This window comes from Xyrauchen texanus, chromosome 13 (genome assembly GCF_025860055.1).
Source record: "Xyrauchen texanus isolate HMW12.3.18 chromosome 13, RBS_HiC_50CHRs, whole genome shotgun sequence".
NCBI lineage: Eukaryota > Metazoa > Chordata > Actinopteri > Cypriniformes > Catostomidae > Xyrauchen > Xyrauchen texanus.
Genome location: NC_068288.1, coordinates 4489783 through 4516604, shown reverse-complemented (window position 1 = coordinate 4516604; position 26822 = coordinate 4489783). Strand labels below are relative to the sequence as shown.

Below are 26822 nucleotides of genomic sequence, written 5' to 3'. Positions count from 1 at the left end.
CATTTATTGTATGTTTATCAGTTAATTGTTATTAAAAACTTTTTATGAGGAAAACAAAATCCTCTTTGAAGGATTCCTGCTACGCTTGTGCAAAAATAAAGACTTCCCAAATGCTCCCCTGTCTACAATTGCTCAGCAAAACCAATGTGATCTCATGAGTATTTGTATAAATTCTTAAAGTAGGAATAAAGTAGAACCAAGTGAAATGTGGTTCTAGCACATGAACATTTGCTTATGACTGCATCTAAAACATAAATCATTTTACATTTGAACAACTTTAGAGACATACAAATGTTTACGAATCCTTATTGAATCCATGAATATTGAATTTGTTAAATTAATCTGTTCATTTTATTGTATTCATAATAAATGAGATTAATGAAATGGTCAATGCAATAACATTACAGTTGACACATTTAGCTAATTTGACATTATGTCGATTTCATTCTGTTTTGATGGTGTGATTTCTGGTACCATATTTGGCTAGTTTCAAAGGTTTTTATAACTTTAACAAAGCCTAAACTTCAAAATGTTAAAATGAATAAAAATTTTGTCATCTTTTGATCAGTATTTAATCATTTAATTTGTATTATGTTTGTCTTGGGACACAAAAGGAGTATTCAGAATATGCTGTGGCTCAAATTATTTTTACCACAAAAGCACCATAAAACTAATCCATTCTATTCATGCATTTTAATCCAAGTTTTCAGAAGCCATCTGATAGTGTGAGGAACAGAACAAAATTGTAATCTTTATTCAGTGATCTTCATCTCCATCTGATGAAAGAGTGAAATCCCACACAAAAGGATAAAAAATTGGCACCTCAAGAAGTGTTACATCTTGTGACACATTGCGACATGCGTATCCCGGGTGATGTATTTGTTTGAATGAGATATTTAAAAGCTATTGTATGCGTCAGAGAGCACTTCGAATGCACCACATTGTCGTTTGGAATACTTTTGAACTGTTTTTTTGACACTAATTAATAAATTACAGATCTTAAAAATGTATCTGCCTGTTACGTTTATTTACATTATTAAAATGGTTAGGTTTAGGTGCAGTGTTGTCTTGATTAAACATGACTTGAAATGTCCAGTTTTGCATAAACTGTGTAACATAAATATCTAAGTTCCTTGGACTTATTTTTCATAAAAATCTATTGATTTAAGATTTTATGTGTTAATAACTCAAACTATTGGGTCCAGAATTGAGGCTGTGGAGAACACATACAATGCCTTGTACTTCAATTATTTAATTATGTTTCATTGATCAAAGGCAACATATGGGGGAATTTAAATAGTTGTTATTAAGAATTCGTAGAGGTTTTAGTTCTTTTGCAGGATTATGTTGTTTTGTTGCAAACCGTTGTTTCGTGTGATGTCACCATTAGTGTGATCTGTGTCCCCTTTGGTCAAGTTGGACTAGAGGTAGTGAATTTTATTCATTCCAGTGACTCGATTCTTTTGATTTTTGTTCACCAAAAAAAATAGTTACGATTTGTTCATTGATTTGTTCACTCACCATATTGTCAATTTCGCCTTTGTGCCTACAGATGATGCCAAATGATCATCAAGTAATTGTATTGAATTGAATGCAGTCATTCTCAACCAGAACAAGTCTAAATATCCTTTATTAAAATTCTGTTAAGAGACTTCAGCACTGCAGAGAACTAAAGCATCATAAGCCTTTCCCTACTAATGGCAACAAAGCATATAATATCTGTGAACTGCTGAGCACACATTTTTATCAAGCTATTTAAAAAAAGGATGACAATACTAGCCTAAAAATAATTATGAGTTTCAATAATGTTCTTATATCATTGTAATGTGTGGTCATCACTCAATTTTAATCATAATTCATCCGGCCTCTTTTCATTCAGGATATGAACGAACGACAACCAGCTCCATGCAGATCATCATTAATGATGACTGATTCATTCATGTCGGTCACAAACAAGTTTACCAGTATATTCAGTTCATTCATGACATGAACAAAATTGCCGACTAGTTCAGTGAAGGGGCATATTCGTTCAGTGGGTAAACTGAAGTACAGGTATATACAGTATTAGTGGTGGAAAGAGTCCTGACTTTTTTAACTTAAGTAAAAGTACTGCTTCTGAAGAATTAATTCACTTGAGTACAAGTAGAAGTACTGCGAAATATTATGACTCAAGTAAGAGTAAACAAAAAGTAATTATGTTACAAGTTTCTTTATGAAATTTATGTTATATAGTGTATATGCTTCCATTTTTAGAACATAGACATTTTTGTTCTTAAAATACATTTATGCATTCTTTCGCCAAGGTTGTATTAAATTGATAAACAATACCGCCAAAATCATTAATTGCAAATTATTTTTATGGTTTGAAATAACTGTTTAAAGTGGTATTTATTACATTTTTCCTTTACCCATGATGACAAAAATATACTGTGTCACCTATTCCTTACAAAAGCATTGTAAATTGCTAATTTGGTACTAAAGATTTTCTTATTATTAGAACAATAGAAAATGGTTGCGCTACCATGTGGAACCCCATTTGCTGAGGTATTGAGTTTCACAAGTTGCTTTACACTTGAAAGTCAAATTTAAAATAGGCTAAAAGAAAAACATTTCTCTTGAAATTCTATTTTCTCTTAAAGTTTATTGTTTTAGAGAGATGACGACTATTCCATGCATTACTGTTTTGAAAAAATTATCTCTAACCAGGATAGAGTGGAAAGTGGACGGCCCAGATGCACAACAAAAAGACAAGTAAATCACAGTCTTTAGTTTGAGAAACAGACTCCTCACAGGTCCTAAACTAGCAGCTTTTAAATGCCAAAGACCTGCATTGCTGCAAGAGGATTCTTGGACAAACAGAACATTTTAAGAATACAAAATATATTTAAATAGTAATGGCCATATGTAACATTCTAAATGTTTCTAAATCGTCTCTAAACGACATAATGTGCATTGTGACTGAAACACATTCCTATTTCAGATTTATTCTCATTCATGTATGTCCAAGTATTTTGGCTATAAAGTTTTCATACAGTACTGTACAAAAATAATTTAATGCAATATCACAGAGAAGGAAATGTATCATCTATGTTATAGCAGCAATTATCCAGATATGGAATGAGATTATTAAGCAAACTTTTATCAACTCCTACATGCCAACTGAATAAAATAAGGCAAAAATTAAAATTTCATACAGTGTTTAGTGAGAAATAGGTTTGATTCAAACACTAAAAGTGGTTGTTCTGTATATGTATTATTGTATTACAGTTGTAATAAAGTATTTTTTACATTATGGTTATTTAATATTTTGAGATATTATTAAGTAAATTGTAGCACTTGGTTACATTATGTTTTGTGATTTCTCATACATTCTTTATATAAAAACCATCACTTGCACACTTTTGGCCTCTAACGGGTGAGGCTTTTCAGACAGATAAACAGCAACACAAGGCAGGGAAGTACATTACAGCACTGTGAGTGAAAGTGTTACCCGCTAGGACAGTTTATTTTGAACAAGAGGGGTTACGGAATTTAACACGGGAGTACAATACGGAACTGATGCGGACTGATGCGCGGTGGTACGAGGAACCAGACAGCGGAAAAAAATTATGTTCAGTGAAAAGTCAAAAGAAGATCACAATGTATGTAATTGTAACTATATCAAATATTATTAATAAAATACAGGAACTTGTGGTGTGGGCATTTTTTACCTCCATATTTTGAATTTCGGGGATATTTTTGTTAATTCCGGTGGAAATGGTGGTTCATTTCTGACACTATTGGCATTGAATCCTTCTAAGGTATTTAAAAGGTTGTTTTACACATATAGTAGCTAGTAAACAAGATATCCCCACATATATGTCAAACTACATTGTATTAATGTTTGACACATTTAAAACATTGCCTACCTTTAAAAAAGTGAAGTTTGAGCAGTGGATAAACATGTTCAGATGGTTCCCTCGTACCTGAATGAATGGCTCCTTTCCAGAATAAAATGAAATAAGCAAAAAAAATCACAGTATTACAGTTCTTGTATAGTGACAGGGCAGAAAGTCTAGAAGAAGCTAGATTAGAGGGGACACCGGCGGCAGTTTATGCAAGCTCTCATGATGCTGCGCCCTGCGGGATTCCGTCGTGCACATTTTACACACGTATTTTAGTTTAAAAAAGTCTTAGACACAATTGTCACAAAACCAGATGTTAAATACACATTCTGTACAGTAAAGGGCCCAGGATTCTATTTGGTTGATAATATATATATATATATATATATATATATATATATATATATATATATTTTTTTTAAAGCATTCATGTCATTTGGAGAGGTGTTAAATAAGGATAGGCACTAAGAGGATTATGATCCCATATGGCCATGGCCCTGTTGAAATGGGGGGATCCTTCTCACTGTCAAAACTAATTTCCCTCAGAACTGATCAGCAAATTGACTACCATATTCTGAAAATGTGTTCCAGTCTCCTCTCTTTACTGAGTTAATGAAGACCCAGAGCGTGCTACTCATGTATGGGGGCAGATAGAATGATTTCAGTCGGACTTCAACAATAATTTGTCTTTTAAAAATGTAATGTTAAAAAGTCAGTCTGAATTCGTCAGTCCAATTTTTGCAAAGTCGACAAACAGTTCTAAGTAATGTGATTGTAGCTTGTCTTTATCCAGCACGTGTATTTGGTAATCGGACGAAAATTGGTCTCAGTATTGTGCATGTGCTCTGAAGACAGAGGTGACACTGGATGAGTATTTAACAGTTCAGGCCTATTCAAACCAGATCTGGAACGAATTTATGAGATACAATGCCGACAAAAGGTATATTCAGCAAATTCACACCGGAACAATAGGTAGCATTTAATGGAAAACAATTTGTATTAAAGTACAGTGCAATTTTATCCAATTTAATTTCACGTCCTCCACTGCACAACACATTAGTTAATGAAAATGTTATTAAAAAGCCTGCTTACAATTTTATAATCACAAGACTACTTAAAATAGCCTACATTTAATTCAAACTCACCATTGATTCAGATTTTTTTCTGCAATTCCTTGCCATTATACCTCTCCACATTTTTATAGCAGCTGTGCCATTTACAACGCGATTTCATGAAAATTCTTACATAATTTACGAGTTGGCTATTTTGTATGTCTCGCACGATGTTGTTTGCATAACTCATATGACTTCATCACGTGCAAATTCCCAGATGTCTAATGCAGATGTGCGAGTTCTGTGCACGAGGCGTTAAGGACATACTTATTAATATTATGCCCTTACCCAAACCCCTTATCCAAACTTAACCAATCAGTAGCGTGTGTGAACATGATAGGAAGCTGTTGTGTGTGACAGAAGCAAGTAATTGTCAGGTATTAGATAGAAACGATGTCCTTCAACGTCATTGGCTGTAGTGAAAGTCGTAGGAATTTAAATGAGTGCAGTTGCACGATATCATACGGATTAGCCAAATTTAGAAAAGTCATACGAATCCTGACGATTTTGCCATGAGAGTGTGCTGGCCATTTTAAAACACTTTGGTTCCTAGTTGTTCTTTAGGTGTTTAATGTTGGTTTGCTAAGTAATTTTTAGTTCAGTGGCTCCACCAACATTCTTTTGTGGCTGCAACTTCTCAGGACACATGACTAAAAGCACTTTTCTCATTGGTCGTTCAGTTTTCTTCGCAGTACAAAGAAAACAAAATCAGACTGCTCTCCATAAGAAAACTTTTCAGATTGTCTTTGGATGATTTGTCACACCCGGTGTGAAAAGTATCATAGGCAGCGTTGTAGCATCTAAATATGCATGGTATGCAGGTGCATACGGCCCATGTGGATTGGGGCCCGCACTAATGGGGCAGTGACATAATTTTTTCATCATTGCCAAAGCAGCGTACCGGAACCAGCTCAGTTGACTCATCATCTCCCCTGCATTGAGTTAGACACAAGAATTAAAATTCATTGATTAAAAATATTTGTTTTCTGTAAATTTCCTTGTGCAGTGGTATATGTCCTTTGCGTTATACATTTTTGTGCAGCCCTGAGCCACCGTAGATTTGAGGTTATTTGCAGTGGCATGTTTTTTGAAGCCACGTTTACATGGTTACGCCAAATACATTTAAAAAAATTACGTTGCGAGAGGTTGGTAGCTAGCTAGTTGAAAAGAAAGTCATTAAGAATGGATAATAAATATAAACATAAAAGCGGGGCCATAAAGAGGAAAAATAGGGCGGAGAAGGTAGCTGTGACACAAAAACTACCCAAAATGTATTGTTTTTTTGTGTCGTCCTCGCCCCAGTGACACTAATTTAGAAGGTGAGAGGGATGTTTTGCCAGCTAATATTAGCCGTTGCAGTGCTTCAGATGAGAACAACAATGTAGTTGGCTGCACGGTGGAATTCCAGGTGTCAGGGAACAATGAAGTAGCTGCTGAAGAGACCAGAGCTGGATACTCTGGGCAAACTCGTAAGTGGACTTTCCAACAGATAAAGGAAATTATCCAGAAATACTGAGAGATGGGCAAGTAAAGCATTTTATTGTGTCCCAAGGTTCATGCAAACCCTCTCGCCCTTTCCCTAGAGATCCACTACAAGGAGGCCGGTACTTTTCGACTAGTTTTAATCCATCACAACAAAAGCTGGCATTCATCTACCACGATTCTGGCTGTGTTACTCGCCTACACAAGATGCAGCTTAATGTGAACCATGCTGGCCATTTGCAGACCGTTCTCATTAAAGTTACAGTGCTGCATGGATGCAAGGAATAAGAACATGGCAGACCCTGTCAAATAAAATGACTTGCTGCATTTATGATCAGTGACGATTGCATGGCACTATTGACGAGGAGTCAGACAAGCAAATCCATCAGGAAGTTTTCTTGACAGAATCATTAAAGTCACTTTAACTCTCAAATCAATCAACCTTGCATTTCGGGGATACTTCAAAAACAGTTAATGGGACAACAAAGATAATTTTATTTCCATCACTGATTTACTTGCTAAGTATGATCCCTTGTTGAAGGAGCTCCTCAATCGTCCTACTGGGTCCATGAAGCATCTCAGCCCAGAAATCTAGAATGAACTGAGAAATATTCTCTTAGAGTCTGTTCAGAAAGAAATTATCAGTGAAATCAAGTCTATGCCATTTTACGCAGTGATTATGGATACCACCCATGATGTATTTAAAGTAGAGGTCGACTGATATAGGATTTTGCCAATAACGGTAACTAAGTTGGGAAAGCAAGCCGATACTGAATGAAAAAACAACATTTAATGTAGGGATGCTCCGATACTACTTTTTCTCTACCGATCCGATTCCAATACCGGAAATCTCAGTATCAGCCGATACCGATCCCAGTGTTGTTTTTTGCATAATCTGTTTAGAATATCTTTCATTATTGTGTGGAACTAATTGGAAGTATTCTTTAAAACCTTGAACAACACATTATTTCAATATAAATGTATAGCTTATTAAGAAACAATTTATTATTAACTAGTATACTGAATAATGTAGCAGCAAAATTAACAGTAATTCCAGTCTTCAAGTCTTCAGTAGAAAAGAAACCAATGTTTTATTTTTTATAACTTACATCTGGACTTGAAAGGATTCAGATCTCTTTTTTTTCAATTTTTTTTCAATGGGATTCTGACAAATACCTGACTCATCCGCCTGCACAATAGCCAAAGAAATTATACTTCTGTTGAGAAAAAGGGTCTGGACATTGCAAAATGCCATGGCCAAGGGTTTGATGGGGTCTCGAATATAAGTGGTATTTGCATAGGAGTTCAGGCAAGGAAACAAGAGAGACAGCCAAATGCCACGTATGTACATTGCGCTGCCCATAATTTAAAAATTATCCTCAATGATTCACTTAAGTCAGTAACTGAGCTGACAAAGTTTTATGACACCATGGAAAAATGTTATGTTTTCTTTAGGCACAGCATAAAGAGGTAGAATTTACAGCATGAGATGGCGGAGAAACCCACCTGCAGTGTCATGCTGAAGAGACTGTATGCTACTAGATGGGCATCATGCGATAACGATGTTTCTGCAATCAGATGTTGATGTGATGAATGCCCTGACCAAGATTTCACTTACCAGAAAAAAGGCAGATGAGTGCAACAAGGCCATGCCTTTAAGAAGGCTGATGGAAAGGTTTGACTTTGTTTTTATCATAGTTCACAGATCAATGTCATTTCAAAAATGCTGCAGGCAAAGCTACAGAATTACTTGACATTGCCATCGCTGATGTGGAATTAATCAAAGCTTTGAGGATGAAAGAATAAGAAGGACAATGCACCATTTCAATGAAATCTGTCAGGATGTGCGTTTGGCAGATGATGAAAGTAACTTGAAGTTAAATGTATTCAAGTCTTGCCTAGACATCGTAATATCCCAACTGAGATTTCAGGGCATGCTAAGTGACTCCGGTCATGATTCATAAGCAATCAATTGGCCCTGTTGCTAGGGTGAGTCATGTTGGGTTAACCTCCACGTGGTTGCTATAATGTGGTTCTTGCTCTCAGTGGGGCACATGGTGGATTGTGCGTGGATGCCACGGAGAATAGCATGAAGCTTCCACACGTGCTAGGTCTCAGCGGTAACTCACTCAACAAGCCACGTGATGAGATGCGTGGATTGACAGTCTCAGACGCGGAGGCAACTGAGATTCGTCCTCCTCAACCCGGATTGAGGCAAGTCACTACGCCACCAAGAGGTCTTAGAGCACATTGGGAATTGGGCATTCCAAATTGGGGAGAAAAGGGGAGAAATATAAAATAAATAAATAAATACAAATAATAGGAGCAGTCACAGTGGATGTCGAGGATCCTGGCACTGGCTGCAGCAGCGGGAATGTATGATTGAGAAGCATGCTCGCCATTGGCGCGGGGCAATCCTTGAAAAGTGTGCTCGTAGAATGAGTGTGTGCATTGTGAGATGTGAGATGCTATTCTGAGATGCAGATTGGCACTGTTTTGCGGCACGAGGTAGACCTACACAATATTAGGCAGGTGGTTTTAATGTTGTGGCTGTGAAAAATACTTTTTCACACATGCCCAGTTGATAATGGATAACTTTTTGCTTCATTAAATAACATTATCATTTGAAAACTGTATTTTTTCTCAGATTACCTTTGTTTGTGTTGAATGTTTTAAAGAATTTACATGAGATATACACAAAAACAGAAGAAATCAGGATGGGGTGCTGACTTTTTCACAGCACTGCATTCTGCCTTCAAAAATCGATCAGATGAAGGTATCTCAGTAGACAGGATGTGACATGAACATAGGATTCGGAAGTGGCTTGATCCTTTTCTACCTCCATAGAGCCTGCTGCCTCCAGAGATGTACAATAAGTGCTTTGTAAGTGATCGTAAGTGTAACAAATTGGAAAACAAATTTGTGATAATCAACATTATGCCACAAATGCTGTCATTTGCTTAACTTGTATTGAACCAGAAATATTTTTTTACTTATTTGTACAGACTTTCCTTTTTCTTTTTTTTTTTTTCTTTGTTTTCATTATATGGGTTTAGTAGATCATGTATTGCATAAACTGGATTATATCATAACTATACTTAATCCACAAGAAGTGCACTGTCGCTGCCGGCCCAATGTCAGTGCCCCTTTGTGATTTCATAGGTCATTATTGCTTCTTGATTTCTTAAGAAAAGACTGTGAGCTTCATTTCCCACACCATGGGAGTCAAGCTCTTGGCTCTCTCTTCTCTTTTCTGCATGCTCTTGCTATTAAATGCATCTTCAATTCAGCAACTTTGATGTGGCACACCAGGAAATGCACTCAATCAATTACAAATGAAATAATCTGCTTAGAATATTAGAGATTTGTGTAAGAAATACCGTCAGATTAGGGAACCCAAATCAGTTTTAACAGTATCTAAATTGACAGCAGGAGAATCATGGGAAGGAATGGGGAGAAAGTTAAAATTATGTAGATCTGTGTCACGGGTGAATGATTCTGCAAATCCCTGCAGGATCTCGCAGCACAGTGGAAACAGATTATTCCCTGCCTTATTTAAAAAGCTGTGGCTTGTTCAAACTGGGGGGTACACACACACACACACACACACACACACACACACACACACACACATATATATATATATATATATATATATATATATATATATATATATATATATATATATATATATATATATACACACACACACATTTGTGGTAGTGCTAGAAACCCCAAGGTTGTGAGTTAAATTCCAAGAGAACAGATACTGATTAAATGAATATCTTGAATGCATTGTAAGTTAATTAAACGCATCTGCCAAATGTATAAACGTAACATTATGTGTAATCCTGAGAATTACAGTGTTGAAATGCATGTGTGAATACAAATGCAAAAAAAGTAATGTAATTCAAGAAAAATACCATAGGGGGCCTGGGTAGCTCAGCAAGTATTGACTCTGACTACCACCCCTGGAGTCTTAAGTTCGAATCAGGCCGTGCTGAGTGACTCCAGCCAGGTCTCCTAAGCAACCAAATTGGCCCAGTTGCTAGGGAGGGTAGAGTCACATGGGATAAGCTTGTCGTGGTCGTGATTAGGGGTTCTCGCTCTCAGTGGGGCTTGTGGTAAGTAGTGCGTGGATTGCGGAGAGTAGCATGAGCCTCCCGTTCTGTGAGTCTCCGTGGAGTCATGCACAGCGAGCCACATGATAAGATGTGCTTATTGACTGTCTCAGATGCAGAGGCAACTGAGACTTGTCCTTCACCACCCGGATTGAAGTGAGTAACCGTACCACGAAGACCTACTAAGTAGTGGGATAGTTGGGCATTCCAAATTGGGAGAAAAGGGGATTTTGACAAATTGACATTTAGTCTGAAAGTGACTGACCAGACACTGCATAAACCTAAAGAAAAGTCAATGTATCTGATCTGGTCCTCAAATTGATTCTTGGTTAATTGTTCAAATATTCAGTTATCCCTAACCATGCCGAGACTGATTCCTTTTGGTTAAGGTCAGTGTCTAGCTCCACAGTTTTTTTTTTTGCTTTAAGTTTATGTCTATTGAGGCCTCTACACGCAAATATTTTAGCCTGTTTTTAAGATTTATGCATTCCAATTATTTGTCAATTATTCATAATTTGATTTAATAAAACTTGTGAGAGTCCCACCCCCTAACAACATAGCAACAGCAAATCCTGTTTGTGGCAGGTATACTTACATTAAAGGCTATTAGCTTTAAAAAAAAAAAAATGACAGGCCCTTCAATATTTCCTGCCCTATTCAGTGTTTCAGTGGTTGCCACACACTATTGACCAACTAAGTACTTATAGGACTATAAAGTGATATTATTTGGAAAAACAGTTAGCTTTAGCTGAATATATAAGGATGTTTCTTCAACTTCAGGCACTATAACAGTGCACTATGGACTTCTAGAATTTAAAGTCTCATTAAAATAATTTCATATTCTCAATCATTTTTAAAAATGTATCTTCTAACATTGTCCAACAGTATCTACATGCATCACATACTGTTTTCTAAGAGCTCCTAAAAACTAGACACCCTTGTAAATGTTGACCGCTGGAATGTGTTTTATGGAATGGCATACTATCATGCTGTGCTTGTCCTGAACAATTGCTTCCATCAAAAATTATTTTGAAACTTTTGAATGGAAGAAAAACAGCACATGAGAGCATTGCATGTGGAAATAATTTGTACTGACCTCAGATGGGTTTCATTCATTAGTAATAATATTGGGACCACCGTCTCGGTCAAAAGCTGGACTGTGGAGCTGCTCCGGGCAGCAAATCAATTGATCATTGGGGGAAAATTAAGTAGACAAACCCATCCATCACTTTTCTGTTCACTCACACCCTACTGCCACAGTGAGCTACAGGGATTATCTGTGTTTAGGCAAGCATGTGTGTGTGTGTGTTTGTGTGTGTGTACGTGTGAGCGTGTATTTATCACTTTGTGGGGACCAAATGTCCTCATAAGGATAGTAAAACCCGAAATGTTTGACCTTGTGGGGACATTTTGTCGGTCCCCATGAGGAAAACAGCTAATAAATCATTCTAAATTATGTTTTTTGAAAATGTAATAATGCAGAAAGTTTTCTGTGAGGGTTAGGTTTAGGGGTTAGGTTTAGGGGATAGAATATAAAGTTTGTACAGTATAAAAACCATTATATCTATGGAAAGTCCCCATAAAACATGGAAACACAACGTGTGTGTGTGTGTGTGTGTGTGTGTGTGTGTGTGTGTGTGTGTGTGTGTGTGTGTGTGTGTGTGTTCTCCGGTGGTCCACTGGATAACAGGTCGCTCTCACTCATTACATGCTTAGTTGAACCCAACGAGGGCCCTAGTTGGAGGTTCAATCTATGTTTGCATCTGTGATGGATTTAGACACACTTGATCAGTGGTTTGACAGCCTTGACTGCACTGATGCCACTACAGAATCCCTGTAGTCAGTTATACACATTCACACACAATATACGGCTAGTAATCAATGGTATGAGTGAAACTCAGACTCGTGTTTGAATATTTCTTGTACTATGAGTGAAATAATTAATTAGGCTACAACAGAATGAAGTCTTTCGTTGTGACCTTCATTCCAGCGGAATCTCAGTAGGCTGGATGTGAATCAAACATTGGATTCGGACATGCCTTGATCCCTTCCATCCTCCGTATATAGCCTCCGGTGGCAGCATTTCCCTAGTTTTGGATGGAGCCATGAAATGTGACTACATAATTACGAAAATACTTATTTAATTCCAGCTAATTCCCCAAGACATTTCACCTAGAAACTGAAGCTCACATTTGCTCATACATTCGACAACACTTCCAGCTTTGGCCACTGGGGCATTTCAGCTAACGAATTTACAATCTCAAGTTGCTGAAGTGACAGTGCGATCAGTCTGGAACTTCACATTTTGAAGTAATTTAAAAGCTTCTGAGACAAACACGTCACTTATGTTATATAACTCTTAAATATTAAAATGTTCCCTCAGGGATTATATCACAAAGGCTTGCTGGTCTGGCTAGACTGCTCTCCTCTCCTCTGTGCTTAACCTCTGTAATCAATTTCTAATCAAAGCATAAAGACCAGCTTCTCAAGACCATTATCCCCTAATTTGTGCACAGACTAATTCTGAATCCTAAACCACACAGATTTAATGTTATATTCTCAGATGTTCAATTTATGGAGGTGCAAGCCATTGAGGTGTAAAACATTGAAACAATTATAAAAAAATAATATCAAGTGCTTCAGATGATTATTTGGATAAGCTCTCGAGTAAGTAGTATGCTGATGGGTTTGTGCTAATTAGACTTAGACCTGTTTTATAGAAAACTGAAAACAAAGAGTTCAGTTGAAGCTGCTTGCTTGAGGTATTGGACTGTAAGTTTGGCTGTGTTTAGACTCCAGAGTCATTGCATGGCCTCAGTTGGTCTCCATCAGCTCAATCTTTACCTCAATATGCTTCTGAAGGAAAGAATCAGGAACATAATGGCTCTCTCGTGGAATATTTTGTGTGTGGGAGAAAATGGGAACCATCATTGCTAGATTTTTAAAGTGGTCACTGAGGGGGAGATTTAGGAGGAAATCATATTTAAGATTTATATTGGTTGCAGAAATACATCTCAGGAATGGAACAGGTGCAAAATTCATGGCCTAAACTAGACATAGTATTAGTCCTCAAATGCAGCAGAAATGCAGTCACTGACCCACCAGGTTGTTTAGTACAGCCGTTCTCAACTGGTTTTGCTTCGGGACCTTTTATGTAGAACTCCCTCTTTTTCTATAAAAAATGCTGTGATTATCTGGATTACAGTGAGGCACTTGCAATGGAAGTGAATGGGGCCAATCCGTAATTGTTAATATACCACTGTTTCAAAAGTATAGCCACAAGACGTAAACAATATGTGTGTTCACATGATTTTAGAGTTATAAATAAGGGATAATGTAATGTTTTTGCAAAATAAACCCAGACGCAAAGTTCTGTTGTTGTTTATATTATAATTAATGACTGTCTGACTGCTCATTATGCATCTTATAACAAGACTACTTTCCAAATAGGCTAAATAAATAAATGCACATGAAACGTCTCGGGTTACATGTGTAACCCTTGTTCCCTGAAAAAAGCGGAACGAGATGCTGCGCTTTTGCTAAGCGCTATGGGGAACAATCCTAGTTGTGACCGAGCTGAAATAATGTGTGTAACACGTCAGTGAACATTGACCGGAATTTATAGCCTCAGCTGATGTAATCATTAGATGCACCTGTGGCCAGGCTATAAATGGATACGTCACCAGGTGTCGTCAGATACTTCTTTTTGAAGAGCAGTCCTGGGACGTCCCAGTGCGGCAAAGAATCGCAGCATATCGTTTCGCTTTTTTCAGGGAACAAGGGTTACACATGTAACACCAGACGTTCCCTTTACAAAAAGCTTCACTATGATGCTGCGCTTTTCCTAAGTGCTATGGGGAACGCAATACCTACGCCACCGCACTGGGGGCTGTCCGGACCACTACAGTTGTGCAGTGTACTCACAAAAATGCGAGAGGTCTCAGACATGAGCTTGAGATGTCGACTCAAGGGTATAAAAGCCCGGAGTAGCATAAACATCTAAACCATTACATTTTGATGAATGTGTGCGGAGACGACCAGCCTGCCACATCACAAACTTGTTCAGGCATGAGCTGAGATGTCGACTCAAGGGCATAAGAGCCCGGAGTGCAGAACATCCAAACTATAAAAGTCCAATAAATGTGTGCGGAGAGGACAACCTGCCGCATCACAAACTTGTTTAGGCATGGGCTGAGATGTCGACTCAAGGACATAAGAGTCCGGAGTAGCAAAGCATCTAACAAATAAGGTTCGATGAATGTGTGCGAAGAGAACCCTATCACACCACAAACTTGTCATAAAAACTGATGAATATGAGCGGAGAGGACCAGCCTGCCGCATCACAAACTTGTTCAGGCATGAGCTGAGATGTCGACTCAAGGGCATAAGAGCCCGGAGTGCAGAACATCCAAACTAAAAAAGTCCAATGAATGTGTGCGGGGAGGACAACCTGCCGCATCACAAACTTGTTTAGGCATGGGCTGAGATGTCAACTCAAGGACATAAGAGTCCGGAGTAGCAAAGCATCTAACCCATAAAGTTCGATGAATGTGTGCGAAGAGAACCCTATCGCAACACAAACTTGCTATAAAAACTGATGAATGTGAGCGGAGAGGACCAGCCTGCCACATCACAAACTTGTCCAGACATGAGCTTGACATGTCAACTCAAGGGCATAAGAGCCCGGAGTGGCAGAACATCCAAACTATAAAAATCTAATGAATGTGTGCAGCGAGGACAACCTGCCGCATCACAAACTTGCTGCAGAGGGAGACCTCTAGCCAAGGTTTTAGAGGAGGAGAGCCCTCTGGTAGAGTGCGCCCTAAAACCTACTGGTGAAGCTTGACTGCGTGCCTCGTAGGTCCGGGCAATAATGAGGATGCCTCTTTGAGGGCACCCCGCCCACCAAGCCGAGGCAAACCGCAGTGGCCACATAGAACCGTGAAGTGCCCACTGACAGTTCTTTCTACAGAAAATCCAGAACTGAAGCAAACTGGCAGTTAGCTGGTTCTTTAATTTAACTTTAGTAGAAGGAAACGCATGCAGGTGCATTTGTGCTATGTATGAGTTACTACGATCAGCACTCACTACTGGGGGGGGGGGCTGGGCGACTTGGGGAGAAGTAGCGGAGACATTGCGCTATCAACAGAGGCGAAGAGGTCCTCTTCTGCCCTGTAAAATCTACCCAGATCAGTTCCAAGTGGAGGGAGCCCTAGCACTTGAAATGGTCTTGATAACCTCAAGAGAAAACCCTGTGAATCTCATTTGGTACCCTTAGGGGCCAGACATGAAAGGTTTCACAATTCGGGCCAAGGATGAGAAGGTCCTCCCTGTTCGGAATCGCCCAAGGCGAGCCGTCGAGGAGAGGTATTAACTCAAATAAACATATCCTGTTCGGCCAGTGCAGCGCCATTAATAGGAGACCCTTGCTGGTGAACATTGCCAAGACTCCCGGGAGCAGAGAAACCGGGGAAAGAAATGCATACAGACGCATTCTGGGTCATGTATGTGTCTTAACGTCCAGACTCAAGGGGGCTGGGTAATTTTAGGAAGAAGTAGAGGAGACATTGCGTTATTCATAAAGAGGTCCTCTTCTGCCCTAAGATCTCACCCAAACTTGTTCCAAGTGGAAAAAGCCCGACATTTAAAAAGGTCTCGATAACCTCAGGAGACAGCCCTGTGTCCCTCAGTTGGTACCCTTAGGGGCCAAACATGAAAGACTCCACAATTCGGGGCAGGGATGAAATATTGCCCTGTGCCTGAGATAGAAGATCCTTCCTGTTCGGAATCGCCCAAGGCGAGCCGTCGAGGGAAGAAATTAGCTCCGAGAACCAAGCCCTGTTCGGCCAGCACAGTGTTATCAGTAAGAGGCAAAAACCCTTGCTGGCGAACTCTGGGCAACTACTACCTTAGGGTGGAGTTCTTAACTCCCCCGTTGGTATTTTCTGTCTGGACAGTAAATCTGCTCCCACATACGGGCATCCAGGGATATAACTGACCTGAGTGACTGGTCTGAACCACATAGAAAGGGAACGAAGCCTGAGGCACGTAACCCTTATTAGCCTAGGTGTTTTGGCCCTTGGAAGAAATCCCCTGGCTTTGGGCCACAACAAAAACGGTCTCATGAGCAGAAGGTCCAGAGGGATCACCGAAGACGCAGTCGTCCTGAGACCCGGAAATCGTTGATACTGATAACAGTGCAACCTTGACCTAGCCTGACTTTGCTCAGGGTGATCAGAATGGACTCAATCCTAGCGGGAGACAGTTGTGCCCGCATTGTGATTGAACTCCATACAATGCCCCGATAGACAGTGTTCTGAGTGGGAGAGAGGATGCTTTTCTTGGCATTGAGCCTCAACCCCAGAGAAACAGATGAGCTAAGACGATGTCCCTGTGCTGAACTGCCAGTTCCTGGAACTGCGCTAGGATCAGCCAGTCGTCTACATAATTCAGAATGCAGATGCCCTGGAGTCACAAGGAGCCAGCGCTACATCATGCATTGTGAATGTGCAGGTAAAAAGGGCTAGGCCGAGTGAATGAACCTGACACTGGAAGACTTCGCCCCCAGAAGTGAACCTCAGGAACTTTCCATGTTGTGGCAGAACTTCTAAATGAAGTATAGAAGTGCGTCATAAGATCGATGGTGACCAGCCAAACGAGTTGTAGGGCTTGAGACACAACCGTCTTGATAGGCATCATCTAGGACTTGAACACCCACGGGTAGTTCAAGCTTTAAGATCTAAGCCAGACGCCACACCCCACCCTCCATGGGATACGGGAAGTATTTAGTGTAATAACCTAACTCTCTCTCTGGAAGGGGAACACATACCATGGCCCCTTTAACCAGGACATTTTTTTTTTTTTTACATAAAAAATAAATCTGGTTTATGGTAGTGAGAACACGCTGTTGAAACACGGAAAAGCGGCGAGAGATTTAAATCCTGACGCCCCACAGAGAAGAATATATCTGGCAGAAGTTTCCACGCTGCCAGGATCTCTGAGATGGTATAGATTTTAACACTTCCTGTTGAGGGGTTGTCGAGTGTTTCGCATCCTGAATAAAATTTAGGAACAGCGAAAACACCCAATTTTGATGGAAGCCTCTGCAACCCGAAACACCAAGAGGTGGCGGGAATGAAGGGGCTTCGAGGGGGTACCGGGAGGGGGGAAGTGAAGCACGCGCCCTGTCCCGAGGGGAGCTACCCCCTAATCTAGGCGCAAGACCGTCAGGGTTTTCTCTTACTAGAAAATATTGTCCTGAGATCTTGCTTCAGGGGCTGGTGAAGGTGGCGAGACTGTCCCCAATCCCTGGGAGGAGGAGCACGACTCGCCACGCTTTGCTTTTGAGCCTCACTTCAGACAAGACCGAGGCGGGTCTGAGGCTTGCTCGTCAAGCGCAGAACCCACACTCAGGTCATCTAGGAGGTCAGCCTGGTACGCCTGTAAAACAGCATAGTCTGCAGAGCAGCACCAGCCTGACCTGCTGCTTGATAAACCCTTCCCACTAAAGTGGAGGTTGTCCTACAAGGCTTTGAGAGGAGACAGGGCTTCTTAAGTGACGATGCCGAGCCCGGCGAGAGATAGCCCGCAAGCGTCTCTCCGATCTTAGGCATCACTGAATGGAGGTTATCAAAGAAGGGAAGGGACTCATGAGGCGTTCCTATTCTTAGACTGGAAGATAAAATCTATCCCCTAATTTGGAGGGTTTGGGGGTCTCTTTTTCACGTGGCCAGTCCAATCTGGCAACCGCACGAGTAACAACATCGAGCAATTCCTCCGCAGAATTTTTATCATGGACGGAAAGCTCGGAGGCAGAAAGAGAATCGCGATCCTCCTCATGATCCGAAGAAGTGTCGGAACGCGCTTCGAGATCATGTGAAGGACCAGCTGGGTTTGGGGAGAGAGCGAGAGAAAGGGATCAACCCGTCTCTTGCTCCTCAGCCAAATCCATGCAAGAGCCCCACGAACTATCTTTTTTTTTTTCCGTGAGTGCTGACTCCCAGAAGCAAGCGATGCGAGCGCAAAGCACTTTGCCTGTTAAAGCAAATCGCGGTGCTCGCACCAACCCTGCTGCAACGCGAGAGCAGCGTGCTCTTACCCCCAAGCACGATGAGATCTCGTAGCACGAGATCTCATCACACCCCTAGTACTCAACCTAAGCCAATTCAGGAGTCAAGACAAATTCCTTTTGTTAACAAGAGCCACATTTTAAAACCACTTCCTCCATCAAATCAAGTAATAATGTGTTAAAGAATGGAAAGTGTCATCCTCAGTGCATTAACACTAACATGATCACACGGAAAGTCTGCATGTTGTTTCCGAGAGTCCCGGTACCCTAGGATCGGCCACATTATGCCGACTCATTGACAAGCCTCATCTCCTATCAGACATTTTTGCATTGGCTCCAGCAAGTTTATCTACCCCTGTGGTACTACCAGAAGCACAACATGTCAGCAGCATGGGAGACCTGGTTCAATCCTGCATTGAAACCAGAAACTAATATCATTTGCATAATCAGTGACAAGTGTGATTCTGAGATTGGATTTTTCACTCTAACATTACACTTACTCCACTGATGGTTAGGTTTCAGTTTGGTGTTTGGTTTGGTTTGGGGGTACAGTTTATAAAAATATGCATTCCTCCTCACTGTATTACTGAAAACAACTAACTTCACAACTCACTTTTGTCACTCCTTGTGGACATTTCACCTGGAAAATGGAGCTCACACCTACGCCCAACAACACATACTGCTTTGGCCACTGGGGGCAGTGTTTCACATTTCAGTAAGCGCATACCAATTTTGGCTAAAGAAAGGTCAATCTACTGTTTCTGATTTCACTGTGAGATCTGGGTATAAACACATCCCACGTGTGTGCTCTGGACAGGAATGGTATCTTCAATCGTGTGGCAACTAGCTAGCAATGGCCTTACAACCATTCAGAACATCTTAACAACCCCAAGGTGCTAAAAAAATCTAGCAATGCCTTGGCAACCACCCACAACACATTCACTAGCATCATGTTGACAAGTTTTGTTTGAACAAGCACCACTTTTCAAGCACAGTTTTCTTCAGAAAATGTAAAAAAAAAATCTTGTTTATCATTAGCTACTATTCAACTCTCAAAGGTTCATATCAACTAGTAGCCTCATTTTGTATTACTGATCATAACGAATATACTACAAGCAATTGGCAAAACATACGCAATTGACCACATCAGTCCACGCAAAAATTACATTTAGGTTCCAATATTTCTCAAAATCTACAGTATTAATAGACAAATCCCTGCTTCATTTTCTCGCTTGTGTGTTCACTTCACATCATACATAATCTAGATTGTTAACAATATTTTGTTTATTTTTGTTGCTTGCTACCCAGCAACTAAAAACTGTGAGGCACCCCAGAGCACGAAACTTACTTAACTTACGTGCATTCAGTTTTGTTGGTCAGGAGGCCAGATGTCACTTAGGACAATATTGAAGGCTGTACAACTGACGACGAGTCTTCTTACCCTTCTTCTTCTGAAAATGTATGGCGGTTGGCATATAACGAAAGGTCTGAAGAAAATTTCTGACGAAAACTATTTTGGCGGGAAAAGTGAGACTTCTTGGCCATAGCCGGAGTAGCCGACTATAGCGCTACATGAACCCATTAACCAGTAGACAATTTAAACTTTTAAACACGTTTTTAAAATAGTTTGAAACGGTCCTTACTAAGATACACATATCAAATATAGGCCTACCCCCATTTGCTATTTAACTTCTCTCGATTCAAAAGTTCATCAGAACATACTCGCATACAGATGTGTACAACATTATTATTAGTATTATTATTATTGTTATTATTGTAGCTCATCTTTTTTGCGATTCGTTTACAGGTAAAAGGAAGAATTCAAAACATCAAAAAGTGATAGCCTATAGCCTACTTTTTTCAGGTCTGCGCTTCAGCCATCAACAAGCGGCATGTAAGTTTTAAAATCACAGCAAAATGTGACCATTTCCATTTCCCCAAGACAATTTTTTTTCCAGCATTTCAACAAAATATGCAAGCTTTACATTAAAGCACCACTTCTTAATTCTAGCCTTAATGTTTTTTCTTTGGAAGAAGAAATCTTAAAAAAATAAAAAAATAAAAAATAAAAAAAAAACCTTGAAGGAGAGGGCATTATTGTTTTAATCCTCTTACCATCCGTCATTTTAAGACTTTTTTTAAAGGCTGAGATGGCGTCTTGTCTCTCTAAATCCTCCAGGCCGGGAAAAATTCTGCCATCTATTAGAGATCTCTTTTTCTCTCCACCTTCTTTCCTTCGGTCCCTCTTGAAAACAGCTTGTCAGAGATGTAATGCAAATAATACACGCTGAATTCGTTTTTCCCGCCCCAGCTTCGTCTTAAGGCATTATATTTTATACTTAACATTACAGCCTGAAATGTATAATGTTTAAGTTTTTTCTTTTTCTAAGTAGCACAACTGGCCCTGTTTCTAAGTGGTAAATTTGGTTTTACCGCGTATTTTATTGTTTAAAAATCGGCTATAATATCCACATGACAAAATTCTTACAGATCATAAAATTGAATTAATATGTTAACTATTATGTATATGTTACTATTATATATTAATATGTTAATATATTAACTATTATAGGCATGTTATGCCTAGTTAAGGCAGTAAAAAGGTTAGCTATTAAAATATCTAAAAAAAAATTATGATATAAGGTTATAATTCCTAATGTCTTATTGATTGATTGGGTCACTCATATTTTATAACATAAGACAGAAGATGCCTGATGAAGACTGTAAGATAAGCTCATGGAGACTGTAAAAACTCTGACTGACAGTGAAATTGGCCACTAAGATTCTACCGTGATCTCATATTCTTCCTCATTGGTTGGATGGGCGGGAGTTCTTCGTGCTCTGACCGGAGGCGGCAGTGATATTTTTGTGGACTAACATGAAAAATTCTTCAGAACAGAGTAGCCTAGTTGTAAACAGTCGCGGATACTTTTGAGTTCCAACAGGATTCTGATCTGTCTGGAAACTGTGAAACAATCACTTCTGTTCAATTTCGCAAAATTGTTAGTTGCATTGCGACTGAAATTTTTTAGAAGGGGAAAACTTCTCATAGAGGTGAGTAACTGCATTTTTAATATTCATATGAGTCTGTAAAAAAAATCTTAAAAGCTGTTTTCAAATGTTAAAATAGACTGTTTTGCCTGTGTTAACGTATAACAGGACAAATTCAAGAGTTTTTTAGAATTAGATTTGAGGCCTGTTGAAATATTGCGTGTTAAAAAGTCTAATAAAAAGTGAGAATGTTTAAAAGGCTTTAAACAACGCTATTAGGAAACTATAAGAATAAAAAAAATGTGCCACCGAGCATGCAAGCTCGGAAAATAACCAGGGCTCACCAAACGTGACCAAAATGCCCCCAAAATTCAAAATATTGGGGAAAAATGTCCCCATAATAAATGGATGATTTATTTCTTGCTATTCAATTTTAGGCCTATAGTTATACGCACATTTCACATAATTTAGGTATATAATGTAGTCTGGTTGAATCAGTGAATTTAAATAGCCTAATATTTCTGGCTTGAATCAAACTAGTTTATTTGGATGTTGCATGAGCACATCATAAAGTTTGATTCGTAAAATCTCATGATTTTATTCTATATTTACTTTTGAACGCACATTTAAGTAATGCCAAGAAATACATTTTGTTTATGACTTCTGATTGAAAGTTAGCCTATTTAATACTAATGTGTTACCCGAATATTTAGCTTTTAATTCAAAACCTTTATAAAAAAAAATGTTGCTGTATATTTTAGGCGTAATCTTTCTCTGTGTAATAATGTATATAACTTACTAAAAGGCATGTTGCTGTGTCAGCAATGCCAGGTTGAGAGAAATTGTGACGGATTGTTAAATCTTGATAATAATAATAATAATAATCATCATCATCATCAACATCATCATTCACCATGTCGTCAAACCAAGTCTTTCTTATTTTATACGGGTACAAACGCAAACTAACTGTCGTCCCATGTCAGACCGGACATGACAGCCGACTTCAGACGCGGCACAATGGGACCAGCATGCATAGCCTACATCTCCGCCAACAGCAGCCCCGAGACGATGGAAGAAAACGCCACCGAGACCGCGCACCAATTGAGTTTAACGCTGGGAGGGCTAAGTAAATGTTTAGCAAAGCACTTTTTGTTCAGCCGAATTAAAATATTCCCATGTGGCTGGAATATGATGACATTGGGGAATTGTCTTGGGGACGAGATGGTGTCAGTGACACAAATGCCAACGGGCTCTTTAGTGAACACTAAATCCAAAACCCTCAGGCTGCTTAGAATTATTCTTGCCTCAAATAATACTAATGACCAATAAAGAGATTATTCCCACTGTAGCCATTGAGCGATTAAATGGAGATCACTGCTTGACAAGGGTCAATTCCTTATACATCTTTCTTGTGTAGGCTCAGAGAAATGAGCAAATAACCCTAAAATTCAAGGTTTCAGATTAAAATGTGCCGTATATCATTAAAGTGAGTTATACAACAACAAACTTGCATGCAACCACTATTAGTCATAAATAAGTTATAGTGCATGTGTAATAGCATTTTTATATCCTAATATTAATGTTATATTATCTATATTGTTGTTTATCGCATCCCATTATAAGGGAGGCAGTTCTCATTATTTGAAAGACTGACATCTAACCATATATGCCCTAGGCACTTCGTCCTTGTTAAAGAGAATGCGTAGAAATGAATATAATTGGCAAATATTTGTTACATTCCTCAAATGAATTATCAACATCTACTACATATTGAATTGGACAAACCCCAATCCAGTGATCGTCATGGCTGCTTGTAAACTGAACAAAAACATGCGTCAATAAAAATTTAATTTAAAATAAAATTACAGAATTTAAAAAATATAGTGCCAGATAATTTTTTTTCTGTTTGATAAAGATGTGAATGTCAAAAGGCAAATATATTATTATGTGATATTTGCTTAAAAAGAGGACAGATAAAAACAGTTAGGCCTTTTTGTATTCAATGGCATCATTTTTTTTTAATAAATAAAAATTCAGATCTATTAATATAGGATTTTTTGAGTGTTCGCAAGAAAAATCTGAGTTAGACATTATAAAGACAATTGTACACTCAAAAAATATTTTATCATTTTAAAATTTATGCATTTCAATTTCCTAATAAAATTCCATAAAATTGATAATGTTTAACAAAATAAATTATTGAACTTTCATTTGTTTATTAAAGATTAATAAATGTTCAATTAATTTTGTTAAGAAATTGAAATGCGTAGGCTAAATGCTGTGTATCAACAAATATATTAATATGAAGGTGAAATATTTAGAAATATATTTAAATTTTCCTTATTATTTTGTAACATATAGGCCTATATATATTGATTTATTAAGAAATAAATTATTCATATTAATAGACAAACTTTAGAAGTTGAGCACTTATTAAGGCTAAAAAAAAATAATAATAACTTTTTGGGCCAGATAGATATGGTTATTCGTTTTTTTTTTTTTTCTTTTTCTAAATGTAGTTATCTTATGAGCATTATAGACCTATGTGTTAGGAACATGACCATCAAAATCCTATGTGGAGCGCCGCTAACATGAAAACCAAACTGCAACCTCAAAAACACCGTGAACTCATAAAGTTTGACGTTAAATTATTATTTTAGACACGTCAGTAATTTTCTGACTCATCTGTAGTTATCAGAGGGACGTGATGCAGCACTACGGGGTAAACGGCTACTCTCTGCACGCCATGAACTCTCTGAGCGCCATGTACAACCTGCATCAACAGGCCTCACAGCACGCGCAGCACGCTCCCGAATACCGGCCCTCCGTGCACGCGCTCACGCTCGCGGAGAGACTGGCAGGTGAGGATAGCATCCTTTTTTAGACTAAATAATTTTGTCGCTGTTGTAAAAAAAAAAAAAATGATTTGACGATGTAAAAAGGGGGTAATAACAAATATAAGGCAACTTTGACATCTTGACAAAAAGAGGGTGAATATGGGATTAGTGGGAGAGTTAAACTGGTTTATTTTTTAAATAACTATTTTGTAAACTTAACAATAGGCTATTTACAGGTCTAGCTTATTTAAAATGGAAAATGAAGTGTCCCACTTAATCAGTATTGCCTTAAAAGTTCAGGGGATTTGTCAAAAGAAAGTATTTAAAGGTTATTTCTAATATTTAGGCTAGTAGCCTATTTCTTATTTTTTTGCTTTTGACTAAGGTAAGATACATCCCAAGATTTCAAGGTAAAACACCAGGTCATATGGCATTGACAAAATGGTCATATGACAACATTTCTAAAACTGTCCCAATTTACCCATATTCACCCAAGTTAAAATAAAAAAATAAGCATTATGACTGACTGTACACAACCAGTCACACTCCACTTCCATTTGTGTTATGTCATACTTTTGAAAACACAGATAAATGGATGGATGGAAGGATGGATGGATGGATGGATGGATGGATGGATGGATGAATGGATAGATACAGGGTTCCCATGGTCATGGAAAACCTGGAAGTATCAGGGAATTTTGAAATTGTGATTTCCTGGCCTGGATTTAGTTTTTTTATAGTTAACATATTTTTATTTATTGCTCTAAAATATTTAACCAGGGTGTTACGTTGCACTGGATTAAAAACACGTGGTGAAGAGTTTAAAAAATATCATGTTATTTAGAATACATGACAGCACATTTTGTGCACACCTGGGTTCGAATGACATTAAAGTTTGGTTCGTTTGGATAATGTGAACACTGTTTTCCGCACACCCGGGAACTGCACCTGAGTCTACTTGAAAAAGTGGCCTGGGGTACAGTTCATGTGAACTCCAGTACAATTCCCTGCTTATATGATTGTAGTCATACCAAATGATAGAAGTGAACTAGGGCTGGGCGATATGTAAAACATATTTTAGTGATAAGCGCCTCAAAGATATAACTATATGATTATATCATCAACCCCCCTGCTGAGGGTTGGTGAAAATTAATTTTAAATTAATTTATCAAAACACAAAAAACATAAACAAAAGACATATCTAAATTCAAATTGCACTTTAAACTAAATTAAAATAATAATATAAAATAACTATAAAAATCGTAACCACCTCCCCAAATCCAAACATTCACTGTCTCCAACTGCCATATTTGCCATCAGGCAAGTATACCTCAATGACAACAGGTGGAAATTACTAATAGCCTAAAGATTAAGAACTAAAGAAAATTATAAATGTAAAGATAATTACAGTCATAATAATAAAGCCTAATAAATTCCCTTGTGTTCCCAAAATAATGCTGCTAAATTTATATTTGTATTATTATATGATTTAATCACTTTCGTCTTTGTTTCTTTAATACAAAGAAATATATTACTGAACCTGTATAGTTGCGTTTACAATGCATGTTAAGCGCAAACTGGTCTGTGGAAATAAAGCAAACTAAACTCACAGCACCTCCTGAGATGATCTTAGATCATTTGCAGCATTCTTATAGAGGACATTATTATTGCAAACAGTTTTCAGAGGAATGAAACAGAAAAAAAATGTGAAAACTCTTTACGTGTGCTTGTTCCACGAGACAGGCTCGTGCTGCACTCCTCTGAACAAACATCGAATCAGACACAAGCACTGAAGGCTTATCTTAGACTGTTCTTAAAAATATAATAAGTGTGTTTCTTCAAGCGTGCGTCTTTGTTTCTAACAGCATTCCTTGTCATGTGACACTCCGAGACGTCTTACAGGTTGCCCGCCTGTTGCGGGTAGATGAGTAAAATTACTTGCGCATGAACTGGATTCAGCCTCATCGCATTTTGCAAGTAGCGGATGCTAGTTTCACAACCTGGGCTACTGTTTAATATATTTGCTGACTTCCTAGATCCTTGGTTCCCTTACGACTCAGTCCACTTGACATTGCGTAGTAACGCATATGGGGAGTGCCTTCATACACAACCTATTTAAAACCTCTCTATAATAACACCAATATTCTAATATTGGCTATGGTGTTTGAGCCCGGTCTGTTTTGGTGCGAAACCGACCACTATAAAAACAGAAAAACATTTCCTCAGAATTTCTTCCTTCAAGACAGCGATCATCTCTTGTCTCGAAGCCCTCTACCCTTTGCCATCGATACACACACGTCAGCGGACGGAATCTTCACGGCAGCGAG

The 26822-nt window shown here is 38.6% G+C and overlaps 1 protein-coding gene across 1 annotated transcript in view; it reads left to right on the top strand.

Annotated features, from left to right (window-relative positions):
* The first annotated feature begins 21587 nt into the window (after positions 1-21587).
* The window catches only part of LOC127654355 (diencephalon/mesencephalon homeobox protein 1-B-like), a 28993-nt gene continuing 23758 nt past the window's right edge, over positions 21588-26822 (top strand). Inside the window, exons 1-2 of the mRNA XM_052141492.1 lie at positions 21588-21721; positions 24350-24519. Coding sequence (XP_051997452.1) covers positions 24366-24519 — 154 coding nt within the window. The 5' untranslated portion in view covers positions 21588-21721; positions 24350-24365. The remainder of the gene's footprint in view (positions 21722-24349; positions 24520-26822) is intronic.